Source organism: Bufo gargarizans, chromosome 7, assembly GCF_014858855.1.
Source record: "Bufo gargarizans isolate SCDJY-AF-19 chromosome 7, ASM1485885v1, whole genome shotgun sequence".
NCBI lineage: Eukaryota > Metazoa > Chordata > Amphibia > Anura > Bufonidae > Bufo > Bufo gargarizans.
The window spans coordinates 23,714,188-23,739,852 of NC_058086.1; the positions used below are offsets into that span (position 1 = coordinate 23,714,188).

A 25,665-nucleotide genomic window follows, 5' to 3' on the forward strand; every position below is an offset into this window, starting at 1 on the left:
CCTCACCACCTCACTCTAGTGTCGTGTTGCATCCCCACCCCCTACTATTGTAATTTTGCCACCCCCTCACTAGTGTTGTGTCACCATCCCTACTATTTTTGTGTTGTCACCCCTCATTAGTGTTATGTCGCCCCCCATATACTAGTGTCATGCTGCCATCCTCTACTAGTGTAGGCAAAAACCCCCTCACCAGAGTGATGCACCACCCCCTCACCAGAGTGATGCACCACCCCCTCACCAGAGTGATGCACCACCCCCTCACCAGAGTGATGCACCACCCCCTCACCAGAGTGATGCACCACCCCCTCACCAGAGTGATGCACCCCCCCTCACCAGAGTGATGAACCACCCCCTCACCAGCGTGATGCACCACCCCCTCACCAGAGTGATGCACCACCCCCTCACCAGAGTGATGCACCACCCCCTCACCAGAGTGATGCACCACCCCCTCACCAGAGTGATGCACCACCCCCTCACCAGAGTGATGCACCACCCCCTCACCAGAGTGATGCACCACCCCCTCACCAGAGTGATGCACCACCCCCTCACCAGAGTGATGCACCACCCCTCACCAGAGTGATGCACCACCCCCTCACCAGAGTGATGCACCACCCCCTCACCAGAGTGATGCACCACCCCCTCACCAGAGTGATGCACCACCCCCTCACCAGAGTGATGCACCACCCCCTCACCAGAGTGATGCACCACCCCCTCACCAGAGTGATGCACCACCCCCTCACCAGAGTGATGCACCATCCCCTCACCAGTGTTGTCACCACCCCTACTGTTGTGCAGCTTATTTGATTCCGCTGCCCCGCAAAAAAAGATAGAGCATGTCCTATTATTGTCTGCAATCGTGGACAAGAATAGGCATTTCTATCATAGGACCGGCCAAAACACTTACGGACATGTGAATGCACCCTAACATGTATGTTCCTGGTTCATAGAGTGGGATCCTGAGCAGGGGAGCCCCATGTGGTGCCCATACTCCTAAAAGGCCATATGTAAAAAAAAGGTGTCCTCCTGAGACAACACCTTTAACTCCACTTCTCAGACCCCTCACCCATCATGAGGGTAGTATGCTGTATAAATGTCCGCCTTGTTCCATCAGCCTCTGTTCTTGTTGCAGTACAGTTACTCTGCCCCCCAGCCGGAGTTCAATGCTCTGGTATATGTGCAGAGAGAGCCGGACCTGCGGGTGGACAGTTACGAGGATCTCCATGGTAGGTTTAGTGTATTAATACCACCGCACTAGTTTCGCTCTACATTGAACATCATTATCAATAATGGAACCTCTTTCCTTAGTGACGCTATATAACTGCTCTGTGGGACACACTGACTGCAGCCGATGCCAGACCGCCGACCACAAGTATAACTGTGTGTGGTGTGGAGGAGAGCACCCCAGCTGTATGTACCAAGAGTCGTGCACGGAAGAGGTTGAAGGAACGTGTCCTGCACCTCTTATCCACTCGGTATGTTATGGTTTTTGAAGTTGCAGATCACTTTTCAATGTATGTCGATACATCCCTTGCGAATACAAAGAGAAGTCTCCTGTTCTGGAGGACCCGGCACATCCATGTATGTCACAGGCAGCTCATTGACTTCAGTGAGTACTTTGTAATGCTTAATTTACCCTGTGGTGGCGCTGCAGGGAAATTGATCACTTGCTCCTAGCTTCCCCCAGAGAATATAACTGATTACTTGGGGTCACCTAAGCAAGGCATCAGGTGGCCAGCTTATTATTGAGGAACCTCATACCCAAATATTTAACAAATTTTTATTGACCAGTTGGGTAACATGGTAATAACTACAACAATGTGTTCTTTTTTGTCTGTTTCAGATCGAACCTCTTTCAGGTCCTGTAGATGGAGGAACAAGAATTACAATCACTGGCTCCAACTTGGGCCAAAAATTGGAAGACATTCTAGACCGAGTATCTGTGGCCAATATCCCTTGTAGGGTGGATGTCGTAAAATACGAGATTTCCAGCAGGTAATGGTCTATGGGATACGTCTATAGCTCCGGTATATCATTTTGTGACATGGTGGTGTCTTCAAATGAAAGTCTCTAGTCCCTCATCATGTTATACATTATCTTCTGCAGTATAGTGTGTGTGGCTGGAAAAAGCTGGTCGGAGAGACCTGGTCATGTCCTGGTAGAGGTTCCTGGAGGGTTACATGGAGTTTCCACCCAAGTTTTTACTTATCAGGTAATATGACCTAGATATGACTTATACTCTAACATCAAATCACAGCCTGACAGAACGTTTTTAACAAAAATAATAAATATTTTATTGAAAATTAGAGTGGGTATAGATAAAATCAGGCATACAGGAATCAGTAGTGTGGAGAGGGGTCTGTAATATACCATCCACAACTCTAATCGCCTGAAAAAAATCACCAATTTATATGTGGCAGGGATCCAGTGTTGGAACACACTGATTGATATCCAGCCTCAATATGTATGGTATAATGAGTACAACACCCAGCCTGGGAGTACCATATAAATGCAATGTTATTGCAGCTGCTACTGGTGTAACTAGCAGACTAATCCTTGCATATATTAGTATTTACAGTCCATTGGGCCAGGTTTGCCCAGGAACTGCTCCCCTATAGGCTGAGCGAAGTACAACACACTGTGCTGAAGCAGCGGCACTCGTGATAATGTCACTGTAGTGGTGTGCCCTCTGCCCTAAACACAGCTGACACCAGTGCTACGCTCTACGCGTTTCAACATGCTAGGGTGACCGCATGTCTCATCAGGAGCGAGCTACACTTTAAATCATGTGTCAGAATCTAAGCTCTGCACTGTAACGTGCATCTCTCGGCACTGTGATGGCCATGTGTGGCCAGCCGCACGCCGAGACTAAATAATCTAAGACCCGCCCCCATGCCAGTGGGTGCCGGCTCCAGCATCCAATCAGGGATCGAGACGCATCCTGTGATGCGCTCCCTGACGATGCCGTCGCTCTCTACAGCATAATGCCAGCATGGGGAGGAGCATCGCTATGCTCGCTTTGTATCAGGGGAACTCTTACAGTGCGGTCGCATACAGGCAAGTGACAGCGCTAGAATAAGGTGATCAGGGTATTCAGAGGGGTCAAAGGAGGAAAAGAGCAGCCATATATATACACCCAGTATGCAGCAGAATGAGCAACATGTTGAAGTAAAAATATCTGGCAAAGTACATACCTATTCATAAAGTGACATGAAAAATAACCTGAAGGAAATCTAGGGGCACTAAGCCATGATGCCTATGAATTCTAGATAAAACATGCAAATGACAGTGCTTCATTAAGTCCCTTGGGGTATGTGGTGTCTAACTTAAAAATCCACTGCGTTTCCTTGCGGAGCAGTGACACATCAATGTCACCTCCACGGATGGATGGAGTGACATGTTCAATACCCTGGACGCGAAGCACGTCTGGATTGCCGTCATGAAATTCGCAAACGTGACGTGCAACAGATGTGTCGCGCTTGTTTTTAATATCCAAAAGGTGTTCGCCAACACGTCTCCGCAGCTCACGTCTGGTTTTGCCCACATATTGTACACCGCACACGCAGTTGATAAGATACACTACTCCCACTGATGTACATCTGATCAAAGATCTAATGCAAAATCTCTCCTTTGTTACCTGGCTCACGAAATATGGCCCCCTCATGATGTTGCTACAGATGACACATTTCCCACATGGGAAGGTGCCAGTAAGCGTATTCCTGAGCCAGATATCAGATGTGGGGTGTAGATAGGTACTGTGAACCAGGCGATCACGAATATTAGAGCTGCGGCGATATGTGATGGCGGGGACGATCTGACACTAGTGTACCAATGTCCGGGTCCGATTGCAGGATAGGCCAATGTTTCTGGAGGATCTCCCGTATATGCGTTTCTGCTTTATCATATGTCGCTATGATTCTAGGGAGATGTGAGTCCGGTGGCCTCTGTTTAGGTGTCAAAAGGTGATCACGGCTCACACTCATCGAATGATGGTAGGCCTTTCTAAGTGTATGATCGGGATAACCCCTGCGTGTGAACCGTGAGCGCAGGTCATTTGCAGCCACCTTAAAATCCCGAAGTTCGGAACAATTCCTCCTAGCCCTCAGATACTGGCCTTTAGGAATGCCGCGTCTGAGGGCCAGGGGGTGGCCACTGTCCCACCTCAGCAGACTGTTTGTAGCTGTCTGCTTACGGAACAAGTTGGTCGTAATTCTCCTGTCTGATGACACAGTGACAGTCAGATCCAGAAAAGTAATTGCCCTCTCCTGTATATCGGACGTAAAAAATAGGCCCAACTGGTTACTGTTTAGTTCAGCTACAAATTTCGCAAACCAGTCCTTGGACCCCTTCCATAGCAGAAACACGTCGTCGATATACCTGATCCAGATTAATATCGACGACGTGTACTGTTCCATGGAATCGCCAAACACGACCTCCTTTTCCCACCAGCCCAGGTAGAGGTTTGCGTAAGTCGGGGCACATGGACTACCCATCGCAACTCCCCTGAGCTGGTGGAAAACCTGACGGTCAAACAAGAACACATTGTGATTAAGGACAAATTCCAGTAAGTCCATCACGAAGGTGTTATGGCGGATAAGATATACTCTAACATGTAAAGATAAAATTGATTGTAATGAACACGAAAGACCCAGGGCAGGTGGCAAGTGCTAGTAACGTCATTGCTCTACCATTCTGGCCGCTTTCTCCCTGTCCTCTCCCATCTGGTTTCCATTCCTTCTGGTTATTCCTTCCCATACTTTGTTGCCCTATCCCCCTCCTCTTGTTTCAACACTCCTCATTTGTGGTGTTACTACTATTCACTTGTGGTGTCACCACCCCTGACTAGTGTATTGTCACCACCCCTGACTAGTGTATTGTCACCACCCCTCACTTGTGTCATGTCACCACCCCTCACTTGTGTCATCACCCCTGACTAGTGTATTGTCATCACTCCTGACTAGTGTATTGTCACCACCCCTGACTAGTGTATTGTCACCACCCCTGACTAGTGTATTGTCACCACCCCTGACTAGTGTCGTGTCACCACCCCTGACTAGTGTCGTGTCACCACCCCTGACTAGTGTCGTGTCACCACCCCTGACTAGTGTCTTGTCACCACCCCCGACTAGTGTCGTGTCACCACCCCCGACTAGTGTCGTGTCACCCCCTCTCACTACTGTTCTTGGCAATATGGACGACCACTTTGCTCCAACTTCTACAATGTTTCTGTGTTATTTCTTATGACCACCATGGGAAAAGAGTAACAAACAAGAGATTTGGAAATAGATTAAAAAATTAAGTAACAATCACATACGAGTTATGTCATAAATATAACTTACCTTCTTACTTTCAGAATCCCGTTCTGTCTTCGTTCTTTCCATCTCGTGGGCCGAAATCTGGTGGAACCCGGTTGACTATTGCAGGAACCAAACTTCTTACAGGGCGTCCCAGTGATATCCGAGTTTTGATTGGAAATATCCCCTGTTACATGTGAGTATATGCAGAGGAAGACCTCATATCTGCTAGTTAATTAGCTGTGGAAGAATACCCAATGGCCAAAAGCAAAGGCACACCCCGTGGCAAGGATTAATTTTGCCACCGTAACCCTGTATCTGAATACCCTGGCTGAGACAGACTGGTTAGTTGTTGCTCACCACCCACCTTGCACTCTCCAACCCCTGGCCGACCAGATGATGACATCACATATAGCTTCCTTGAAGATGAGATTGCAGGTCTTGTTGGATGCATATGGGACACCACAGGCAAGAGACAGTGAAAACACCAGGGTTTAACACCAGCACAGAGTATTTCAGGAGAGGAGTTTGTAGAGGGGAAAGACTAGAAATTTGACTTTACTGAAGGAAAGAGATAGAGAATACACAGAACATGAAACAAACTTTACATCTCAACCTCATTCTGTCTTTCAAAGTTCCTCGGAGATTCAGGAAAACCAACTGGAATGTCTAACTGGAACCAGCAACTCCACCACAGACCTCTGGGTAACCGTCTGGTACGGAGAACAAGTATTTAGCTTCCCAGATGCATTCTTCTCATACACGGCAGACCCGAACATCACATCCGCCAGCCCTGCCAAGAGCTTCTTCAGGTACAACAGATTGTGTCCTAAAAATGCTTGAATTAAAGGGGAACTCCAGATTATTAACCCTTACCCAACTAATAACATCGGCTGGAATGGGTAACAGAAAATACCATTGTCGACCTGCTGTGTAGTGTTTATCACTCCGACTTTAATTGCCCCTTTTGTCATTGTGCATTCTCTGTTGCAGTGGAGGTCGGGTGATATTGGTATATGGACAGAACCTGAACGTAGTACAAGCCCCAAAAATCCGGGTCACCGTGTCCCCTATGGAAAGGAGGAGGAGGCGAAGCCTTGGGAGGAAGCGACGTATTGTTCCGGAGACAGAATGCCCAGAGGGCTCGCTCTGCACTGTCCAGCAGGTGGTGCTCTAGTCTATATTGTTTAGTGACCGTTCTCTAGGCTTAAAGGGGTATTACCTTCTCTAGGCTTAAAGGGGTATTACCTTCTCTAGGCTTAAAGGGGTATTACCTTCTCTAGGCTTAAAGGGGTATTACCTTCTCTAGGCTTAAAGGGGTATTACCTTCTCTAGGCATAAAGGGGTATTACCGTCTTCATGACTTATCACTTGCAGTTGTCAGAATTTCCCAGTCTCGATTATCGGGGGCCCCATGATCCCCTGAATAAAGGGGCTTCTTCTTTCGACTTGCTATGTGGGAAAATGCCCCACAGCTCCATTCACTGTGTATCCCATACAAGGGGTGGACAGGACTCGCTCTCTGCAGAAAGGGCTTCTGTCCTTCGTTCTCAGGATCAGCAGGGGTCCCAGAAGTCAGACCCCCACCAATCATCAGATGATGACATACCCTAACAGTGGGAATACCCCTTTAACATTAATCATGGCCGTTACTGCGCCCTTTGGGGACTCTTGTAGCGCTGCTTTAATAGCTGTCCTGACCTCTCCGCAGTATGAAGAGCTTTGCCAAGTGAATTCATCCTTCCTGCTGCTTTGTAAGACACCAGCCATTAACCCTTTACACTGGAACGCCCGAGTCGACGTAGAGTTCATCCTGGATAATCTCCATTTCAATTTTACTGTCATCAACTCGGCTCCATTTACGTATGTCCCGGACCCGGTGCTCCGGCATCTGAATGCTGAGGATCCTGCAAAGCCGTATCGCCACAAGCCCGGCAGTGTCATCTCTGTGGAGGTAAAAACGTTCGGAAATTTAAAGGGGGTTTTTAAGTTTGTATAGACGGGGCTTAATCAATTCCTCGCTATTTGTCAGATCTCTGCTTTGTGTCAGTGAATAGGGACGTTCTTGTTTACATACAAAGGCTGAAATATCTGTCCAGACTTCTCACAGCTGAAGGTTTCCCATGGCTTAGACCAGTGATGGCGAACCTGTTAGAGACCGCGTGCCCAAACTGCAGCCCAAAACCCACTTATTTATCGCAAAGTGCCAACACGGCAATGTAACCGAAATACTCCAGTCCAGTATAGTATATTTTCCATGTACTTTATCATTTAAGTATAATGACGTGCCTACATTCAATGTGCTGTTCATAGTGCGCCCAGCGCTGATGAATGGCTGGTAAAGTCCAGAGTATATTGGTACACCATAGACTTTTTCCAGGGTGCGGGTGCCCACAGAGAGAGCTGTGAGTGCCGCCTCTGGCACCCGTGCCATAGGTTCGCCATCACTGGCTTAGACAGTGCTCATTTTGACTCCAGACTGATACATTTTACCTGCCTTGATACATTGTAGCAGAATTCAACATGGCCAATCCATCATCACTGGTACACCTCAATAAACATAAGGTTGGACGGCTCCACTTTGGCTGACTCTGCTTTAGAAGCTCTTTCTTCTTGCTCATAGATGGTGGGACCATGGGCAGATTCACCTCCATGATGTCCATATGTCATATGTAGAGGATTGGGAAACCCATTTCATGATAGCGAGACACATTGTCTGCACAAATCTGACATCTTGCTTCTTTTCTAGGGAGAGAATCTTGACCTGGCAATTACCAAAGAAGAGATGATTGCAATGATTGGGGATGGGGTGTGCACGGTGAAGACCCTCACAAGTAACCACCTGTATTGTGAGCCTCCAGAGAAGGAGCCAGCCCCACGTTACCCATCCAAGAGAGAAGGGGTGGACTCCCTGCCTGAATTTACAGTAAGGATGTGTGGCCATTTTTTCTCCTTGTGTTATTAGAGGGCAGGAGTTAAACTGGGCATTGCTGTGATCATCCCCCATGCACATAGGGTGGTGGTGATCTTCTGCAATGTAGATAATCATGGGAGGTCATGGGTGGCATTCGGGGAGTATAACAAATGGATGAATCACCGATCAAGAGAACGGGAGTCACGTTCCCTGTCCTGATGGAGCAGCAGGTCCGCTCAATCTCCACGGGACTGGAGACCGTCGAGCATTTGTACTCTGCTATTTTCAGCAGTCCCATAGAGAGGCATAGCGCATGTTCGCTTGCGTGCTATAAAACTTTGAAAAAACCCCTTTGAATTTCCCAGAATGGAAATTCGCAAACCAAGCCTTGTACAGATATCGAGCCAGCAGATAATGCTGAGAGATTTCAGCTCTGAAGCCTGTAGAATTGAGAATGCAGCTCTGGAGTATCATACATTCTGTAATTCAGCACTGTTACAAGATAGGAAATGCTGCATGTACCACTGATATGTACAACATGCATATTTCTTATAAGAACATGACACAATATGATAATGTGATATTATTATTTTTTAGGTGCAAATAGGAGGAATTGATTTGGTTCTTGGGAAGGTTCAGTATGACACAGAGAGCCAGCTTACATTTCCGCTGGAGGCTCAGATCAGCTTGGGAGTTGGGGCTTCTTTTGTGGCACTGATAGTTCTCATCATCGTCTTAATTTACAGGTAGGTGTTATCTAAACCCTATATAGAGAATATAGTCAAAGACTAAAGTGAATGTAAACCTTTGAAAAACATTTTTTTTATAATTCTGTACTAAATATTCTCATAATATATCTTTATAGCAGTCAGAGCTGAGTGTTTCTCTGATACAGAGCTCCAAATTCCCTGAAGAGACAAATTGTTAAATTCTCACTTCCTGCAGTCACCACTAGAGGGAGCCCACTGTATACTGTTGATACATTGTACTCAATAATAAAACTGTATGCTGTAAGCTCCCTCTAGTGGTGGCTACTGACAGGCAGAAGACTATGTCTATGAGTATGTGCGTATAATTTATTTATTTGTGCTTACTTTGACCATCAGGAGGAAAAGCAAGCAGGCTCTGAGGGATTACAAAAAAGTTCAAATTCAGCTTGAAAACTTGGAAACCAGTGTTAGAGATCGTTGCAAGAAAGAATTTACAGGTAAATCAGGTCTACAGGCCTACTTTTAGGAGTAATAGTTAAATATTTAGATCTGTCTTCTCATGACCTTTTTTTTTTCTAATAATGCAGTCTTCATGTATATTCACCATTTTTCCTTTTGGGTTTTCAAAGATCTCATGACAGAAATGATGGATCTCACCAGTGATTTGGTTGGCACTGGGATCCCCTTCCTGGATTACAAGTCATACGCAGAAAGGATATTTTTCCCTGGTCACCGGGAATCCCCATTGCACAGGGACCTAGATGTCCCAGAGGGTCGGAGACAGACGGTGGAGCAAGGTTTGGTGCAACTATCAAACCTTCTTAACAGCAAACTGTTCCTTACCAAGGTATGTAGTCAACGCGAGTTTGCATAAATTCTCAACCCAACATATAGATATAGAAGGACAAGTCTTCCAGTAACTTGTTCCTCCACCCCAGTTTATCCACACTCTAGAAAGTCAGCGAACCTTTTCAGCACGTGACCGGGCGTATGTGGCATCTCTTCTTACTGTATCTCTTCATGGAAAGCTGGAATATTTCACAGACATCTTGAAGACTCTTCTCAATGACCTTGTTGAACAATATGTTGCCAAGAACCCAAAGCTGATGTTGAGAAGGTGAGGACTGTGGCCATTCATGGACACAATATGAGGTCTTCTTCTATGTCTGCTGCCCATACATTTCCCCTGCTATGGGGAAATGCCATATTACATAGTAGCCATTCAAAAGAAAGGCCGATCATGGATGGGTCGGGTCAACCATAACTGGCTGATGGAAGGTGACCCCTTTCTATGATTGCAATTCATGAAAATAAAGCATATGGAGGGCTAAAAACAAGTCAAGCAAGAACTCCTATGGTAATATAATAATTTTGATTTTGATGTCTATTTCTAGGACTGAAACTGTGGTTGAGAAGCTGCTGACCAACTGGATGTCCATCTGCCTTTACGCTTTTGTGAGGGTGAGTATCAGAAGCAGTGACAACATTGGGAAAAAGTGTCACAACTACTGCCCTTGTCCTAGACTTATGTCCTTTATTCTGCTCCGTATCAGGACTCGGCTGGAGAACCACTATATATGTTATTCCGAGGCATCAAACATCAAGTGGACAAAGGACCCGTGGACTGTGTAACAGGAAAAGCCAAGCATACACTCAATGATAACCGCCTACTGAGGGACGACGTGGAGTACAAGACCTTGGTGAGGAAGGAAGTCTTTTGGGGTCTTACAGTCCTTCACGGGAGACTAAATGTACATTATATAGGCAATGACACAAACACCCTTTGCTTTTTGTAGACTCTAAATGCAATAACACAACCCACCACTGGGAGCGCTGTAGAAGAGGAAGTTCAAGGAGTCCCGGTGAAGTTATTGGACTGTGACACCATCACTCAAGTGAAAGAGAAGATCCTGGACCAGGTTTATAAAGGAACACCTTGCTGTCTTCGTCCCTGCCCGGAGAGCCTTGACTTGGGTGGGTCGAACTTCTGCTTTATTTGACTTGTAGGCATCTGAAATGTCTTAGGGTCTTAATGGACTATTTTGTTCTTTATAGAATGGAGGTCAGGGCTGGCTGGACACCTCATCCTTTCTGATGAAGATCTAACATCAGTGGTCCAGGGATCATGGAAGAGGATAAACACCCTCCAACATTACAAGGTGAGGATTTTTGGGATTTTTTTGTTTTTGGTCTTTTCACTCAGAACCAGAAACTGAAACAAAATCTTCTTTTTTGAGTGCAGGTTCCTGATGCGGCCACTGTAGCATTGGTTCCTCGACTGAGCAAGCACATCCACCCAGAAAACCATGATTACATCCCCGGAGAGAGTAAGTTCTTGACTTTATGTTAAAAAACAAGCATAGTCAACAAAACTGATGTCATCAAGGGAAGATGACTACCCTAAAACCCTTCCATACGTCACCTACTTGCTTCCATTTTTGTCCATGACTTTTTCTCAACTTTTTAGACCAACTTATCCTATCTACTTCCTTCCAAGGATTCTCTTTCTACTCCTTTGATTGGCTTGGACTTTAGAAAAGATTTTGTTTGAGATAAGCCAGATGCAACCACATTATACATGGCTAGGTCTAGTACACCACCAGAGCTCCCTACTGTTTAATAGTGGTGTTCCAAGTGAACACTTTGACGTCCACGTCAACATTTTGGACAACGTTGAGCCATATATAACTCATCCTTTTTACATCAATCAAGGCTCATCCTTCTAGTTGACTAGTTAAGGGTGTTCCCATTAAAACAATTATCACCTATCATTTATGATCGAGGTCGGTCTGTCTGTTGGGATCCCAGTTGATTATGAGAATGATGGTTTCCTGTGTGAATGGAGTGGTGCTGTACATGATTGTCCTCAGCTCCATTCACTTAAATAGGACTGCTGGAGATAGCTAAGTGTTATACTTGGCAGTCCTATAGAAGTCAATGGAACGGTGGTCACACATGCACACGACTACTCATGATCGGTGCTGATCCTGGATGTCAGACCCTCAGCGATCATACATTAATCATCTATCCTGTGGACACAAACATGGGGAGAACATACAACCTCCATGCAAATCTTGTTCTTGGTCAGATTGGAAGCTAGGACCCTAGCAATGCAAGACAACGTTCCTAACCACTGAGCCACTGCACCGCCCCATGTATTGACCATATGATGTGCATAATTCCCTGCTGGGGGCATTTATTTGTATTAGACAACAAGTGTAGCCTTCATTTTTACAGAGACCCCGATGCTGGAGGATGCTGATGAAGGCGGCATCAAACTGTGGCATCTTGTCAAACCCACAGATGAGCCTGAGTTACCAAAGCACAGAAGAGGGAGCCTACGTGACCGGGAGAGGGCAAAAGCCATCCCAGAAATCTATCTGACACGTCTGCTGTCCATGAAGGTCTGTGAAGGATTCCTGAATTTCCTCAGACATTCATATCACTTGTCATGTCACAGCTGAAATGAATGACAATGGGATCTGTCGGGGGGTGGGATATATTAGGCAGCAAGTGTACATGTGCCGGAAGCAGGAAATATGGGCAAGTGTCTGAGAAGGTCTAAAGTCTGGTGTCTAGATGACTAGGTCAGAGCATTTTAAAAATGGTCGGTCTTGTAGGGTGTCCCTGGTCTTTAGAGGTTAGTACCTACAAAAAGCTGTCCAAGGAAGGACAGCCGGTGTACCAGAGACAGTGTTGTGGGCACCCAAGACTCATTGAGGCATGTGAGGATGGTCAATGCACAGGAGATGTTGGCTGGCTTGCTGTCTACCCACAGATCGGTCAGAGTGCCCATGCTGACCTCTGTCCGCCACTGAGAGGCCTACAGTGGGCAGATGAGCATCAGAGATGGAAGAAGGCGTCCTGTCCTGATGAATCATGTTCCATCATGTGGACGGGCGGGTCCATTTTGTGTCACTTGCCTGGGGAAGAGACCACAGATGTAGAACCTATGGCACAGTGGTATGGTAGGTTGTGTGTCTTTATAACACATTTGTTTTTTCACTTCCCAGGGCACACTCCAGAAGTTTGTAGACGACTTGTTTCAGGTTATACTCAGCACCAGCCGCCCGGTGCCGCTCGCTGTCAAGTATTTCTTTGACTTGCTAGATGACCAGGCGACACACTATGGTATCGTTGACCCAGAGACCATTCACATCTGGAAAACTAATAGGTAAATAAAAAAAGAAACCAGGATGAACAGAACTTTTAGAATATATCTTTATAGTCATCTGAGGTCTTTTTTCTGATACAGAGATCCAAATCCCCTGAACAGACAGTTTAATAAAACAACTGTCTGCAGCCACCACTAGAGGGAGCTCATGTGCTTACTGTTGACAATATGAAGTCAGCTCCAGAGCTCCCTCTAAAGGTGGCTGCCAGCAGACAGAATTCTGTTATTTGAAGAGGAGCTATCACCTCTCCTGACATGTCTGTTGTAGTAAGTACTTGCATTCCCCATGTAATAATAATAATAATAATTCTGGAGCATCTATTCTTATCTTGTGCCATTCTATTATTCCTTCTGGAAGTTTATAATAATAAAGGTCCATCTGGATGTTACCAGTTGGGCGGAGTGTCCCTGCACAGTAGTGACACGGGCAGCATTAATTGGGTAGTGGCAGACTGTGGCAGAGACACATCCCCAACTGGTAACACCCAGGCGGACCTTCATTACAAATTGCTAGCAATTAATTAACAAAATTACAATTATTATTATTACATGAGGAATACAAGTAGTTACTAAAACAGACAAGTCAGGAGAGGGAAGAGGTCATCTTTAATTCCATCTATATAAGGGGACATAGGAAAACAATATGACCCATCTACGAGAACATAGGAGCTCGGACCTTCCTTGTATACAATATGGTAATTGACTTTTTTATATCAGTTTGCCTTTAAGGTTCTGGATCAACATAATCAAAAACCCCCAGTTTGTGTTTGACGTGCAGACCTCGGACAACGTGGACGCAGTGCTGTCTGTGATCGCTCAGACCTTCATGGACTCCTGCACCCTTGCTGATCATAAGCTGGGCCGGGTACGTGAGCGCTTTTTCTGAGACCTGATCTCTTACCAAAGCTAAGACTCCCAACTAGGGGCATAGCTATAGGGGGTGCGGCGATGGCAGTCATCAATGTTGAGCGAATCGAAGTTCAAAAAATGGACTTCGATCTGAATTTCGGGAAAAATTCCTCACGCTTCGTGGTAACGAATCGATTTTCACCGAAATGGTGGTAAAAATAAACTTACCTCATTCCATATGAGGTCACCGCAGCCATCTTGCTTGAAGATCCTACGTGAAATCTTGTGCGCGGTAATGTATGACGTCACCACGCTGGCCGACGTGATGACATCATCATGACACGCCACGTGAGATTTCGCACTGGATCTTCAAGCAAGATGGCCGCAGTGGCCTCTTCAATGCTCAAATGGATGAGGTAAGCAGGATTTAATTTTAATTTTTTTAAATCAAAACCTGAAAGGCCTTATATTGATCTAAGATGCCGCGGTCAGCAATGAATGCAGCATCTGAGGGAGTTTAATGATGGGAAGGGGGGGCGGCGCAATTGCTGTTCCCTGTCATTGCACTTGCTATTTACAAAGAAATGCGTCACAAAGCAAAATTGTTTTGAAAAATTCATGCAAAGTAGCCAAAACAAATTTTTGAGAACTTCGCTCATCTCTAGCAGTCTAAGGCTACTTTCACACTTGCGACAGGCTGCCGGATCCGAGCTACCGCTAGTCCACCGTGCCGCCGGAAGTCCGTTCCGGCCCCATTCACTATAATGGGGGCGGGACGGAGGTCCGGCAGCAGCACGGCAAAGAAGCCATGAGGCGGCCGGACTACCCTTGGCATGATATCTGCGGTCTTTGTCTCAGTGTCGCTCTATTTTCCTGCAGGATTCTCCTATAAACAAGTTGTTGTACGCCCGAGACATCCCCCGGTACAAGCAGATGGTGGAGAGGTGAGCCCGGGGTTATCACATCGCCCAGGTCTGTCTACGTGACATTTACTACTATGTTAAACATCTTATTCTCTCTCCTTTTCCAGATATTATGCTGATATCCGGCAGACCATCTCGGCCAGTGACCAGGAGATGAATTCTGCACTAGCAGAGCTGTCCAGGGTACGGGTCCATACAACATCTTATCAGAGCTGCGGTTATAGCGGGAGCGGAGGGTGTAGTCCCACCTGGAAGCAGGGGCTAATGACCCCTCTTCCATATAGGAAGCACTTTATATAAGGCACATGTAATCACATTTTGCATCGGGGCCCAGGAGCTTGAAGCTACCGATTTCAAATCTTTGGGTGCACTAGGTTAAAGGCTATGCACATCTTTGGGGACAATTTTTTTTTTATGATTGCATTTTACTCATTTTGGCCTAAAAATCATGTTTTCAATTGGTCTTTATTAAAAATATTCAACCGTTCTGTTACAAACTGTTTGTCCAGCTGTGTGAATCCTACTTTCACTTTCACTGTGTGTCGGTCATCGAATAACTCTTATGTCTAAATGACTAAAAGGTCATAAACACTTATTTAATCCACATTCGTATCAGTAAGATAACGATTGAGCTATAATTAGTGTTTATGAGGTCAGAGATCAGCGATAAGGAGCCGTCAGCTGAGCTGCCTGACGGAACAGAGTGAAAATTCAGAGCCTGCTTCTAGAGAATCTCAAGGCTGCACAGAGAAAAGGGTTCAACATTTTTAATAAAAAACTATTGAAAAAAATGATTTTAGCTCAAAATGAGTACAATACAATAATAATAAAAAAATGCCCCTAAAGGTGGACATAGCCTTTAAACAAATAGAATAGCATCAGGCACAGTCCTGCTGAGAACAAGAGAGCAGACACCCCCCTTATAGGAAATAGTGGGGCTCCTAGTAATGGGCTCCCCCACCTGTTAGACATGTAGGAATTATCTAATAGATATAATACATATAAATATCTATAGTATAAAACCCCTTAAAGACCTGTTCTTAAAGGGTTGATTATCATGCAGTCTAATAGGGGCTTAAAAAAGTTGTTACCTCACACATTGATGGCATATCACTATCAGCTGACGAACGAGCAGTGCTATACTCCTTCACCTGCTTGCATCTTCCAGCAGCTGCCACTAGGGGGAGCACACTGCATACATATGTACATAGCAGCAGTTGATTTCAATGATGGCTGTATGCATCCATAGGCTGTGAGCTCCCCCTAGTGTTGTCTCCATGCGCACAGGATTATATCATCCATGAAGCTCGTGCACCTCGCTACCTGCATTGGTATTAGGAAATAATTTGCCAGGATTCGAGTCTAGCTGCTCTCATCATGTGCCTTATGCGCTAATATTGACACTTTGTATAGAAACGGTGCATATGCTGCTCATAGTCTCTATATATTGTAACGGGCACTTATAGGTTCCTCAAGGACCGTAATCAATGATCAGTTTAGACGTCAAGTATTTTCTAATATTTTGCTTGTTTTTTTTGTTTTTAGAATTACTCAGGTGAACTTAATTCATTGGTGGCTCTTCATGAACTCTACAAGTATATTAATAAGTACTATGATCAGGTGAGTGGCCTCATGCTGTTATTGCTACCTTGCGCCTTTAGGTGGCAGCAGAGAGTCATATATGTCATGTCTGTCTACAGCAAGTGCTTGACAGAGAACCTTAGATACATGTATATTACATGGAAGCGATTGATATTATCATCTCTGTTGGAAAGCCTCCCTGCTGAATTTACAACTACGGTTCGTTTAACCCCTTAACGACCAGTGTTGTGCATGCACAAGGGGATGTATAGAGCAAGCTCACAAGCTGGTCCCGCTCTATACGTGGCGGTTGCTGTGTTATACAGCTGACATCCGCGTGCAACTGCCAGGATCAGAAATAACTGTTTAACCCCTCAGACACCATGGTGAATGGCGAACGCCTCATCTGAGCAATTAAACATTAGGAAGGGTCTCTCTGTGTAACCCTGATCACGCTTTTCCCACCTAACTGCTTGTATTATACTGCCAGAGGCAGGGTGTAAATGAAGAATGGTAAAAATTACACTACACTGCAATGCAGAAGTATTGCAGTGTGTAATGCAAGCAAGCAAATGATTGCCGGTTCAAGCCCCCTGAGGGTGGGGGGGGGGGGTGGGGGAATATATTTAAAAAAATGTATTCTTTCTTTTAAAAAAAAAATTAAAAGTTTTTACATTTTTTAAAGGAGTAAAAAAAACAACAACATTATATGGAACTTTAAATGGTCCTAGCGGCTCTGCTCTCTTTCCAACTGCCACGCCCTCTGCACTTTGATTGACAGGGCCAAGTGTGATGACGTTTACACTGCCTGGCCCTGTCAATCAAAGTGCTGGGGAAAGGGGGGGGGGGCAGGAAAAAAAAAGCCATGTCCATGGAGAATTAAGGGGTTGTCTCATTTTAACATGTATGGTATATCGCTAGGATATGCCATAAATGTCTGATGAATGCAGGTCCCACCTAGGGTTAAATGATACAGTTCTGTTTACCACCACTAGAGGGCGTGTGTGAGCTGACTGACTCATATTGTAGAGTTCAATGTATAAACACTTCGCCATAAACTCTCCAGCTCCCCCTTGTGGTGGCTGCAGCAAGACAGAATCTTATCAGGTAACCTCATGTCTGTACAGGGAAATTACCCTGTGAATATATGATTGCAGCCACATATAGGTTTATTCTAGTTAGAGGTGCCCTTTAAGGTCAGCAATAAGTTCTTTTTCTTTCTTGCAGATTATTACAGCACTGGAAGAAGACTCAACGGCCCAAAAGATGCAGCTCGGCTACAGACTTCAGCAGATTGCAGCTGCCGTGGAGAATAAAGTCACCGACTTGTGACCGAGACACATGGACGGTCTTCGAGCAAATACAGTTTCTTGCCAAGAGCTGAAAGGTTTTTTATAAAAATCACCGTCTCCTGCCTCTGAGACGCAGGCAGCCTCGTGGCTCCTTGTCACATTCCTAACTGATAAGTGACCCGGAAGGCAACTGATGGTGAAAAAGAATATTTTTTTCTATGAAATTTTTTTTACAATCAGAACTTTGATATAGAAGATTTTAACCCCACCGACGGGGTCGTCCTGCATGTTACAAAGGAGCAGATTTTATCTTCCTATGTGCCAAGTCCATCATCTTCAGTGGAAGGAGACACAAGGATGAACCTAGGCGGACTCCAGATCTCTGGCATGTTTTCTTCACTAGCCTTCTGAGAATGGATCGGTGAACTTTGGCGGTGCAGACTTGCGTTGACTGTCCCGGTCGCGGCTCGATTGAGAGTCTGCACCGATGGAACATGGGACTCTCTGTGGACACATTGTATCACATGTTACATGATCTTCTCCTACATGGACTACATGGACAAAACTAACCTGAGAGGTCTCCAGTTCACACTTCTCCTTCATTCCTGCCTTTTTATTTCCACCTAGAATATTATTTTAATTTTTTAACAATTGTAAAACTAATTCTATCAGAGAAGTATAATTTTATTACTTTGTAGCCGCCATATTTTTATTCGCCTTTTAAGAATTGTTCGTCTTTTCCTAAAGAAAGATAAAAAGTCTTCCTTTGCGGAGTCCTAGCAGCCAACCCGCATCTCCTCTGGTGTCCACGGGGTTGCATCGGATCGTCTTAAAGAACTACCAAACTTCTTATATATATATATTATAAGTCCTCAAATCCTGCAGCACCCTAGGACAACACATCCTGTCCCATGCTCTGGCAGTTCGGTCTTGTCATAAGGACATTATTGGGCTTCAAATCACTATCTAGATGAATGTTCAAAGCTATGGACCTTGATGTGGATGGTGATTTGCAGCTACATAACAATTCAGATGATGGGACTGCCAAAGTCCTTTTTGCTACGCATGCCCTTTTTATGTCCCATGGGCCAATTCCTCTCCCCCCCAGGCCCCAATCCCGCCCCCTCCCCCGTCTTAGCGAATAGAGCATTTCCTTTATGTAAAGGAGTCCAGCACAGGTGTCAAATGGGATGTTATCAACCAGGGCTGGGCCCTCTCTCTCCATAGCATCTGCATGGTCTGTCCCTACGGTAGGTATGTCTTTGCTCAAGACCTGGAGCAGGAAGTGTTGTCTTAGGGGCCATGCTGCCATTGGGCATGCAACATCAATATACTGTATCATTGCATGTGAAACACAAAGTAGTTCTTGTTTGTGCACCATTTTCTTTATTGCGCCAATGCCTCTAAAATCGTAAGGGAGGCAACTTAGCAAAACAGCCTTTGCTTAAAAATCTCCTACCGTTTTGTGTATTCAACTTCGAGGCAGGACTATGTGTCTCCATGGTTACAGACTACAAACAAGCCCTGTGTAGTCTGGTACCAACAGTCCAGTCCTTCTACTACTGTCTGCCCATCACCACGAAGAGGGAGCAGAGGAGGTGAAGCAAGATATGACTGCAGGATCTGACGACACAGGTTTTGTTTGTAGTCTGTAACCATGGAGACACATTGTTCTGAATGGTAGATGTTTACGCAAGATTGCTTCGTTTTTGCTCTTTTAGATGCATTGGAGCGATATCGAAATTGGTTGTGACAGTGGACGTACCCTTTAAGTAAAATGTGTTTGGCTGTGCTTGGGCTGTAGACGGTACATTACTGCACTAAATCTCATGGTAGATGCTTATTTATTAGTTTCAGCAAGAGACACAGAAGCGCTCTATTAGATTCCATGTCTTTTGGCAATTTGCTGCTCTGAACTGGATGTGTAAATACCGTAGTTATGAGAGAAGATATTTAAATACTAAAGGAGGATTGTAATTTATTTTTACGGCGGCACATTGCCCTGGGATACTCACATCTAGTTTTAATGTTTATTTTGGATTTATTTTTTTCTTTCCGTACTAGTTTTTTCTGATGAAGCATTCCCGCGTCCGGCTCCCAGCTTTCACTCGTGCTGCCTTTTTTTTTTTTTCTCGTAAAATCATTAGAAATTTGTGGTTAATATAATATAAAAAATAAATAAAATAAAACTTGAAAGTGAATCTTACGAGACCCGGATAACACGTTAGACGATGGTCGGAAAAAAGCTGTCGAATCTGTGAAGTGATAAACTGTTTGTGAATGTAAAACACGACACAAAACACATCTAATGAGAAACAAAGTAGTCCTTACACAAACTACTCAATAAAAGTCAATATGTTCTAAGCACTGGTCTGTCCGCTATTATCCTGCGCTATCCCGGAAGTGGGAAGAGGCAGCTCAAAGTGACGGGGACTCTCAAAGCTGGGGTGTAGGGACTTTTGCAACCAATTGCAAGCAACTGTATTGCTCTGATGCACCTGAGATACAAAGAGCAGCGACCTCGAAAGAAGCATGATTAGATTTTTAAGAAAAAATCTCCTACCATTTTGTGTATACAGCTCTTAGGAAGACCTATGGAGCAGATTTCTTAAAGGGCATCTGTCAGCAGTTTTGTACCTATGACACTGGCTGACCTGTTACATGTGCACTCGGCAGCTGAAGGCATCTGTGTTGGTCCCATGTTCACAGGCGTCCGTATTGCTGAGAAAAAGTGTTTTACTATATGCAAATGAGCCTCCAGGAGCAACGGGGGCGTTGCCGTTACACCTAGAGGCTCAGCTCTCTCTGCAACTGCCGCTCCCTCTGCACTTTGATTGACAGGACCAGGTGTGATGATGTTTACACTGTGTTAGCAGGGGGGGGGGGGGGCAGGAAAAAAGGTTGTAAAGTTTAGCATAATATGGCATTATCTATAATTCATTATTTTTTTATGCCAAAAAACTGGTGCAATTTGAATTAAAAATTCCCACTCTTTTTCTCTGCAATCGCTATCATTGATGCAGAGAAATTCTTACTTTTAATTATACTGTATGTAAAAGAGGTGCTTGGAGCACCAAGGGGCTGGCCTAGCCCCCACCTGTGCATCTCTCTGTTGCCAGTGAGAAGTCTCTCTCTGTTGCCAGGCCCTGAAGTCTCACAACAGTACCATCAGCGCATGTGCAGATGCACATGATCCCAGATCAGGGATAACTGCTCTATGACTTTCACATGGGCGCCTATGCAGGGAAGGTCTCAGCGCTGTCGTCCTTTACTGCATGTGCTGATGGTACGGCTGCCGGTGATTGTGCGAGATTTGGGGGCCAGGCATCAGATAAGTGAGGATGGCTGGTCCTGTCAGTCTCACTGGGAGGGGGAATGGCAACAAGAAGAGGCGAGTTGAAGTGGTGCTTCGAGGGGCAAGGCCAGCCCCTCAGTGCTCCAAGCACCTCATTTTCATATAACTAAAAGAAAAATGTTCTCTGCAGCAGTAATACTGATTGCAGAGGAAAATAACTCATTTAGTCACCATGAGCAACCCTACCTTTTAATAGGGCTGATTCTGGTGATAGATGCTCTTTTAACATCCCGGTCCTACTGCAAAATCTGTACCGTGTGCTGCCCCCATTACCATAGCAATCCCACTAAACCCTGTGTGTTGTCTCATCCTGCAGTCATGTCACCTGCCCCCTCTCCTTGCCAACCTTAGGGGCAAAGCTACAGCCCTATAGCCCCTGGTGCAAGATTCAGTTTTCTTTAATTAAAGGGGTTGTTGGGTGTTGGTTCCCGGCATCCCCACCGATCAGCTGTTTGAAGACAGCACAGTGCTCTGTGAGTGCCGCGGCCTCCTCCTAGGACAGTGACATCACGTTCATCGGTCACATGGCCAAGGTGAATCAAGTGAATAGGCCAGGGCTGCAATACCAAGCACAGCCACTAGCAAATGGATGGCGCTCTGCCTGATGAGCTGAGAGAAGGCAGCATCGCTACTGGGAGCGCAAATGCCTTCTCAAACAGTTGATCGGTTGGGGACCAGGTTGTCGGACCCCCATCAGATACTGATGACCTATCCAGAGTATAGATCCTCAGTTAAAAAAATTTGGAAAACCCCTTTAACCCAACTGTGATACCAAGCACAGCCACTATCCAACGGACGGTGCAGTACTTGGTGATCTGCAAACAGCTGGGCCTCTTCAGTCAGCTGATAAGTGGGGGTGCCGGGTGTCGGACATCCACCAATCAGGCAATGGTGACCGATTCTGTGGATAGGTCATCAGTATAAAACACCCGGTAAAACCCCTTCAAGGCACGGTGGCTTGTTGGCGATCCACCTAGCTCAGATAGGTCTAACGCGCCATCGCTGGTGATGGCCCCGATGGCTGAAACGTTGCTGTGATTTTATGAAATTAAAGTTATATACCTAAAAAGTTGGACAAAGTATCATGAGTTCCAGTTATGGCGTCTTGGACTCTGAAAGTGCTTAGTTATCTACTGGGACCTGTTCTCCAGCAAAGGAATACATATCTGTATACACACTATCCACATATACTATATACTGTACACATATGCAGCTATATACACAATACATATTGTATAGATCTACTCTTTGTATGTTATACTATTGTCATGCTATACACACTTAAACATATACTAAAACAATGCACCAGGGCTGGCCAACCTGCGGCCCTCCAGCTGTTGTAAAACTACAATTCCCACCATGCCCTGCTGTAGGCTGATAGCTGTAGACAGTCTGGGCATGCTGGGAGTTGTAGTTTTACAACAGCTGGAGGGCCGCAGGTTGGCCAGCCCTGCAATACACGTTATAAACACTTTGGGGGATTTTATCATTTGCAGTGTATTTGGCGTCTTTGGTTTGTGTTGCTGCACCAAATTTACGAAATTGTCACTTGCTTTTATTAAATTTGGAGCAAGTGCGATGTGGTTTCACTGTGAAAATATACCAGGGGGTTGCCTGGAGCGGAGAAGCGACTTTTTACCAAAACTCATCTGTAATCCCAACCAACTCTTCACTCCACTTTTAAAACTAGCAAAGCTCCTCAAAAGTTGCAAAAGGGCACAAAATGCTGCACGTTTATGACACACGAGCCACCAAACCGGGGTGACAGATTTGATAAATGTCCCCCATATACTATATGATACCATAGGCGTGCGCAGCCTATTGCATTAGGGTGTGCACCCTAAAGCACAAAAACACACGCCCCGCGCACGTGTGTATTTGTGTATTTATGTATGTATGTATATATATGTGTGTGTGTGTATATATATAATTATATACACACACACATATACACACAGGCTGGGCCTCACCCTAGCATTGCCGTGACTCCGCCTCTGCGCCTAGGAACAATATATAGGGGGGGCACATAATATACCACAGTCAAAAATGGGGGCGGGGGGCACTAATAATTTCCACCATATAATCATACTACTGAAAAAAACTAAATAAGTATATATAAATAAGATTACAAAATAGGAGAGTATTGCGGTATGCAGGGGTACCTTTTTATTGTACTATCCTAATACTTAAAAGACAAGCTTTCAAGAGTTTTCCTTTCTTCCTCGGTTTTGCTTCATACCTGAGAAAGAGAGAAACACTCTCCAAAACTTTTCTTTAGAGTTTAAAGCAGTTTCAGCGCTATAATAAAATAATTTACCTACAAAAGAAGCCATTCAGTCGTCTGCTGTGCCGTCCTCTGCTCGCTTCCGCGGATCTTCCCCTCCTTTCAGTCTCTCCATAGTGCGCAGGTGCCCTGTTATGGGGGATCTGTGGATGACACATTGTTTTGGGGGATCTGTGGATGACACTTTTATGGGAGATCTGTGAATGACACACTGTTATGGGGGACCTGTGGATGACACACTGTTATGGGGGACCTGTGGATGACACACTGTTATGGGGGACCTGTGGATGACACACTGTTATGGGGGACCTGTGGATGACACACTGTTATGGGGGACCTGTGGATGACATATGACTGAGGAGGGCTATCAGGGGACTTTATACAGGGGTAATATAACTGAGGGGTATCAGGGTAAATTATACAGGGGGTAATATAACTAAGGGGTATCAGGGTACACTATACTGGGGTAATATAACTGAGGAGGGCTATCAAGGACATTATACAGGGGTAATATAAGTTTTATTTCCTCTGTATAATGTCCCCTGATAGCCCTCCTAAGTTATATTACCCCTGTATAATAATGTCCCCTGATACCCCTTAGTTATATTACCCCCTGTATAATAATGTACACTGATACCCCTTAGTTATATTACCCCCTGTATAATAATGTACACTGATACCCCTTAGTTATATTACCCCCTGTATAATAATGTACACTGATACCCCTTAGTTATATTACCCCGCCCTGTATAATTTAACCTGATACCCCTCAGTTATATTATATAACTGAGGGGTATCAGGGTACATTATACAGGGGGTAATATAACTAAGGGGTATCTATCAGGGTACATTATACAGGGGTAATACAAGTGAGCAGGGCTATCAGGGACATAATACAGGGGTGAGGGGTAAGATAAGTTATATTACCCCTGTATAATGTCTGATAGTAGCCTAGCCCTCCTCGGTTATATTTCCCCTCATGTACCCTGATACCCCTAGTTATATTATCCCCTGTATGATTTACCCTGATACCCCTCAGATATATTATATAACTGAGGGGTATCAGGATAATACAGGCGACAACAGAGGATTCGTAGCACTGTGGGACGGGGGGGTACATACTACTTTTTTTATATGCCCAGGCCTCACCTCACCAGCTAGCAGACGGCCAGGCGCGCAGGCAGGGTACTACTATTCAGATGCAGCGTGATGTGACGTCAACGTCAACTCGGCCTGCGCCGCACAGCACGCACTCCCTGTCTGCCTCTGCCGGGTCCGGTACTCCGCCCCCTATTTGAATACTAGCCACCGCCCGCCGGCAGCCCACAGCCAGATATTGTAAATGAATTGACAGTGCGGCGGGCGGCGGCAGCCAGCAAAACAGACAGGGAAATAGGCTGGGGGGCAGTGCGCATGGAGCTGACGAACCTATTAGAGTGTGCCCAGGCACACCCGGCACACGCCTATGTATGATACATTCATACTATATCCATGAGAAACACAAACATCATACTTATGTTCTATACATACACTACAGTGTCACTATATTATCCATATCATAACTGTTATTTACACATAGGGGGTTACTTACTATTCAGAAATATGCCTAAATTAGGCGTATTTCTGGCGCAGATTGCGGCACAGGGGTCCTTGGTGCAGCAATCTGCGACTTCTTACGGCTCACGCCAGGTTTAAGAAAGTGGGCAGGCTCGTCTCATTCATCATTTTCTATGCCTAGAAAATGGTCTAAATCAGGGACGCTCAACCTACAACTCCCACCATGCTTTGCTGCAGGCTGATAGCTGTAGGCTCTCTGGGCATGCTGGGAGTTGTAGTTTTGCAACAGCTGGAGGGCCGCAGCTTGGGCGTCCCTAGTCTAAATGTCAGACAGCTAGGAAGCCGTGTTACATCTAGAACTGGCGCTGGATGCACCAAATGATGAAGAGGCCGGCGTCTCTACAGAACTCCAGCGGATCCACTACCAGCTATGGGCCCCATAATGCTCATGTTATACGTACACAAACTATGTACCAATTTTAAATTCCTTTATTAAACACAATTTATTGTAGACACATACTATGATATAGATATATTATGCACCTGTACTATATCCACATGCACATCACACCCATGTTATATACTACAGTATATCTCTATCGTACATACTATACCCACGTTATACACACTAAAGCGGTCATTTTTCAGACCAGATGTCAAGTTTTTGGTCTAAAAATGGCTGAAGACATGCCAATTGTGACTCTTTTTTGCTGCATTTCGGCAACATTTTGTAGG

At 45.3% G+C, this 25,665-nt stretch overlaps 1 protein-coding gene across 1 annotated transcript in view; it reads left to right on the forward strand.

Annotated features, from left to right (window-relative positions):
• The window catches only part of PLXNB1 (plexin B1), a 91,614-nt gene extending 71,516 nt beyond the window's left edge, over positions 1-20,098 (forward strand). The window contains exons 13-37 of the mRNA XM_044301313.1: positions 1,130-1,223; positions 1,306-1,472; positions 1,841-1,992; positions 2,104-2,209; positions 5,351-5,487; positions 5,927-6,103; positions 6,285-6,456; positions 7,003-7,245; positions 8,041-8,217; positions 8,803-8,951; positions 9,312-9,412; positions 9,545-9,762; positions 9,854-10,032; positions 10,310-10,376; positions 10,469-10,615; positions 10,712-10,889; positions 10,971-11,074; positions 11,158-11,242; positions 12,153-12,319; positions 12,929-13,089; positions 13,807-13,954; positions 14,818-14,882; positions 14,969-15,044; positions 16,407-16,481; positions 17,670-20,098. Coding sequence (XP_044157248.1) covers positions 1,130-1,223; positions 1,306-1,472; positions 1,841-1,992; positions 2,104-2,209; positions 5,351-5,487; positions 5,927-6,103; positions 6,285-6,456; positions 7,003-7,245; positions 8,041-8,217; positions 8,803-8,951; positions 9,312-9,412; positions 9,545-9,762; positions 9,854-10,032; positions 10,310-10,376; positions 10,469-10,615; positions 10,712-10,889; positions 10,971-11,074; positions 11,158-11,242; positions 12,153-12,319; positions 12,929-13,089; positions 13,807-13,954; positions 14,818-14,882; positions 14,969-15,044; positions 16,407-16,481; positions 17,670-17,774 — 3,450 coding nt within the window. The 3' untranslated portion in view covers positions 17,775-20,098. The remainder of the gene's footprint in view (positions 1-1,129; positions 1,224-1,305; positions 1,473-1,840; positions 1,993-2,103; positions 2,210-5,350; positions 5,488-5,926; positions 6,104-6,284; positions 6,457-7,002; positions 7,246-8,040; positions 8,218-8,802; positions 8,952-9,311; positions 9,413-9,544; positions 9,763-9,853; positions 10,033-10,309; positions 10,377-10,468; positions 10,616-10,711; positions 10,890-10,970; positions 11,075-11,157; positions 11,243-12,152; positions 12,320-12,928; positions 13,090-13,806; positions 13,955-14,817; positions 14,883-14,968; positions 15,045-16,406; positions 16,482-17,669) is intronic.
• Positions 20,099-25,665: the final 5,567 nt, after the last annotated feature.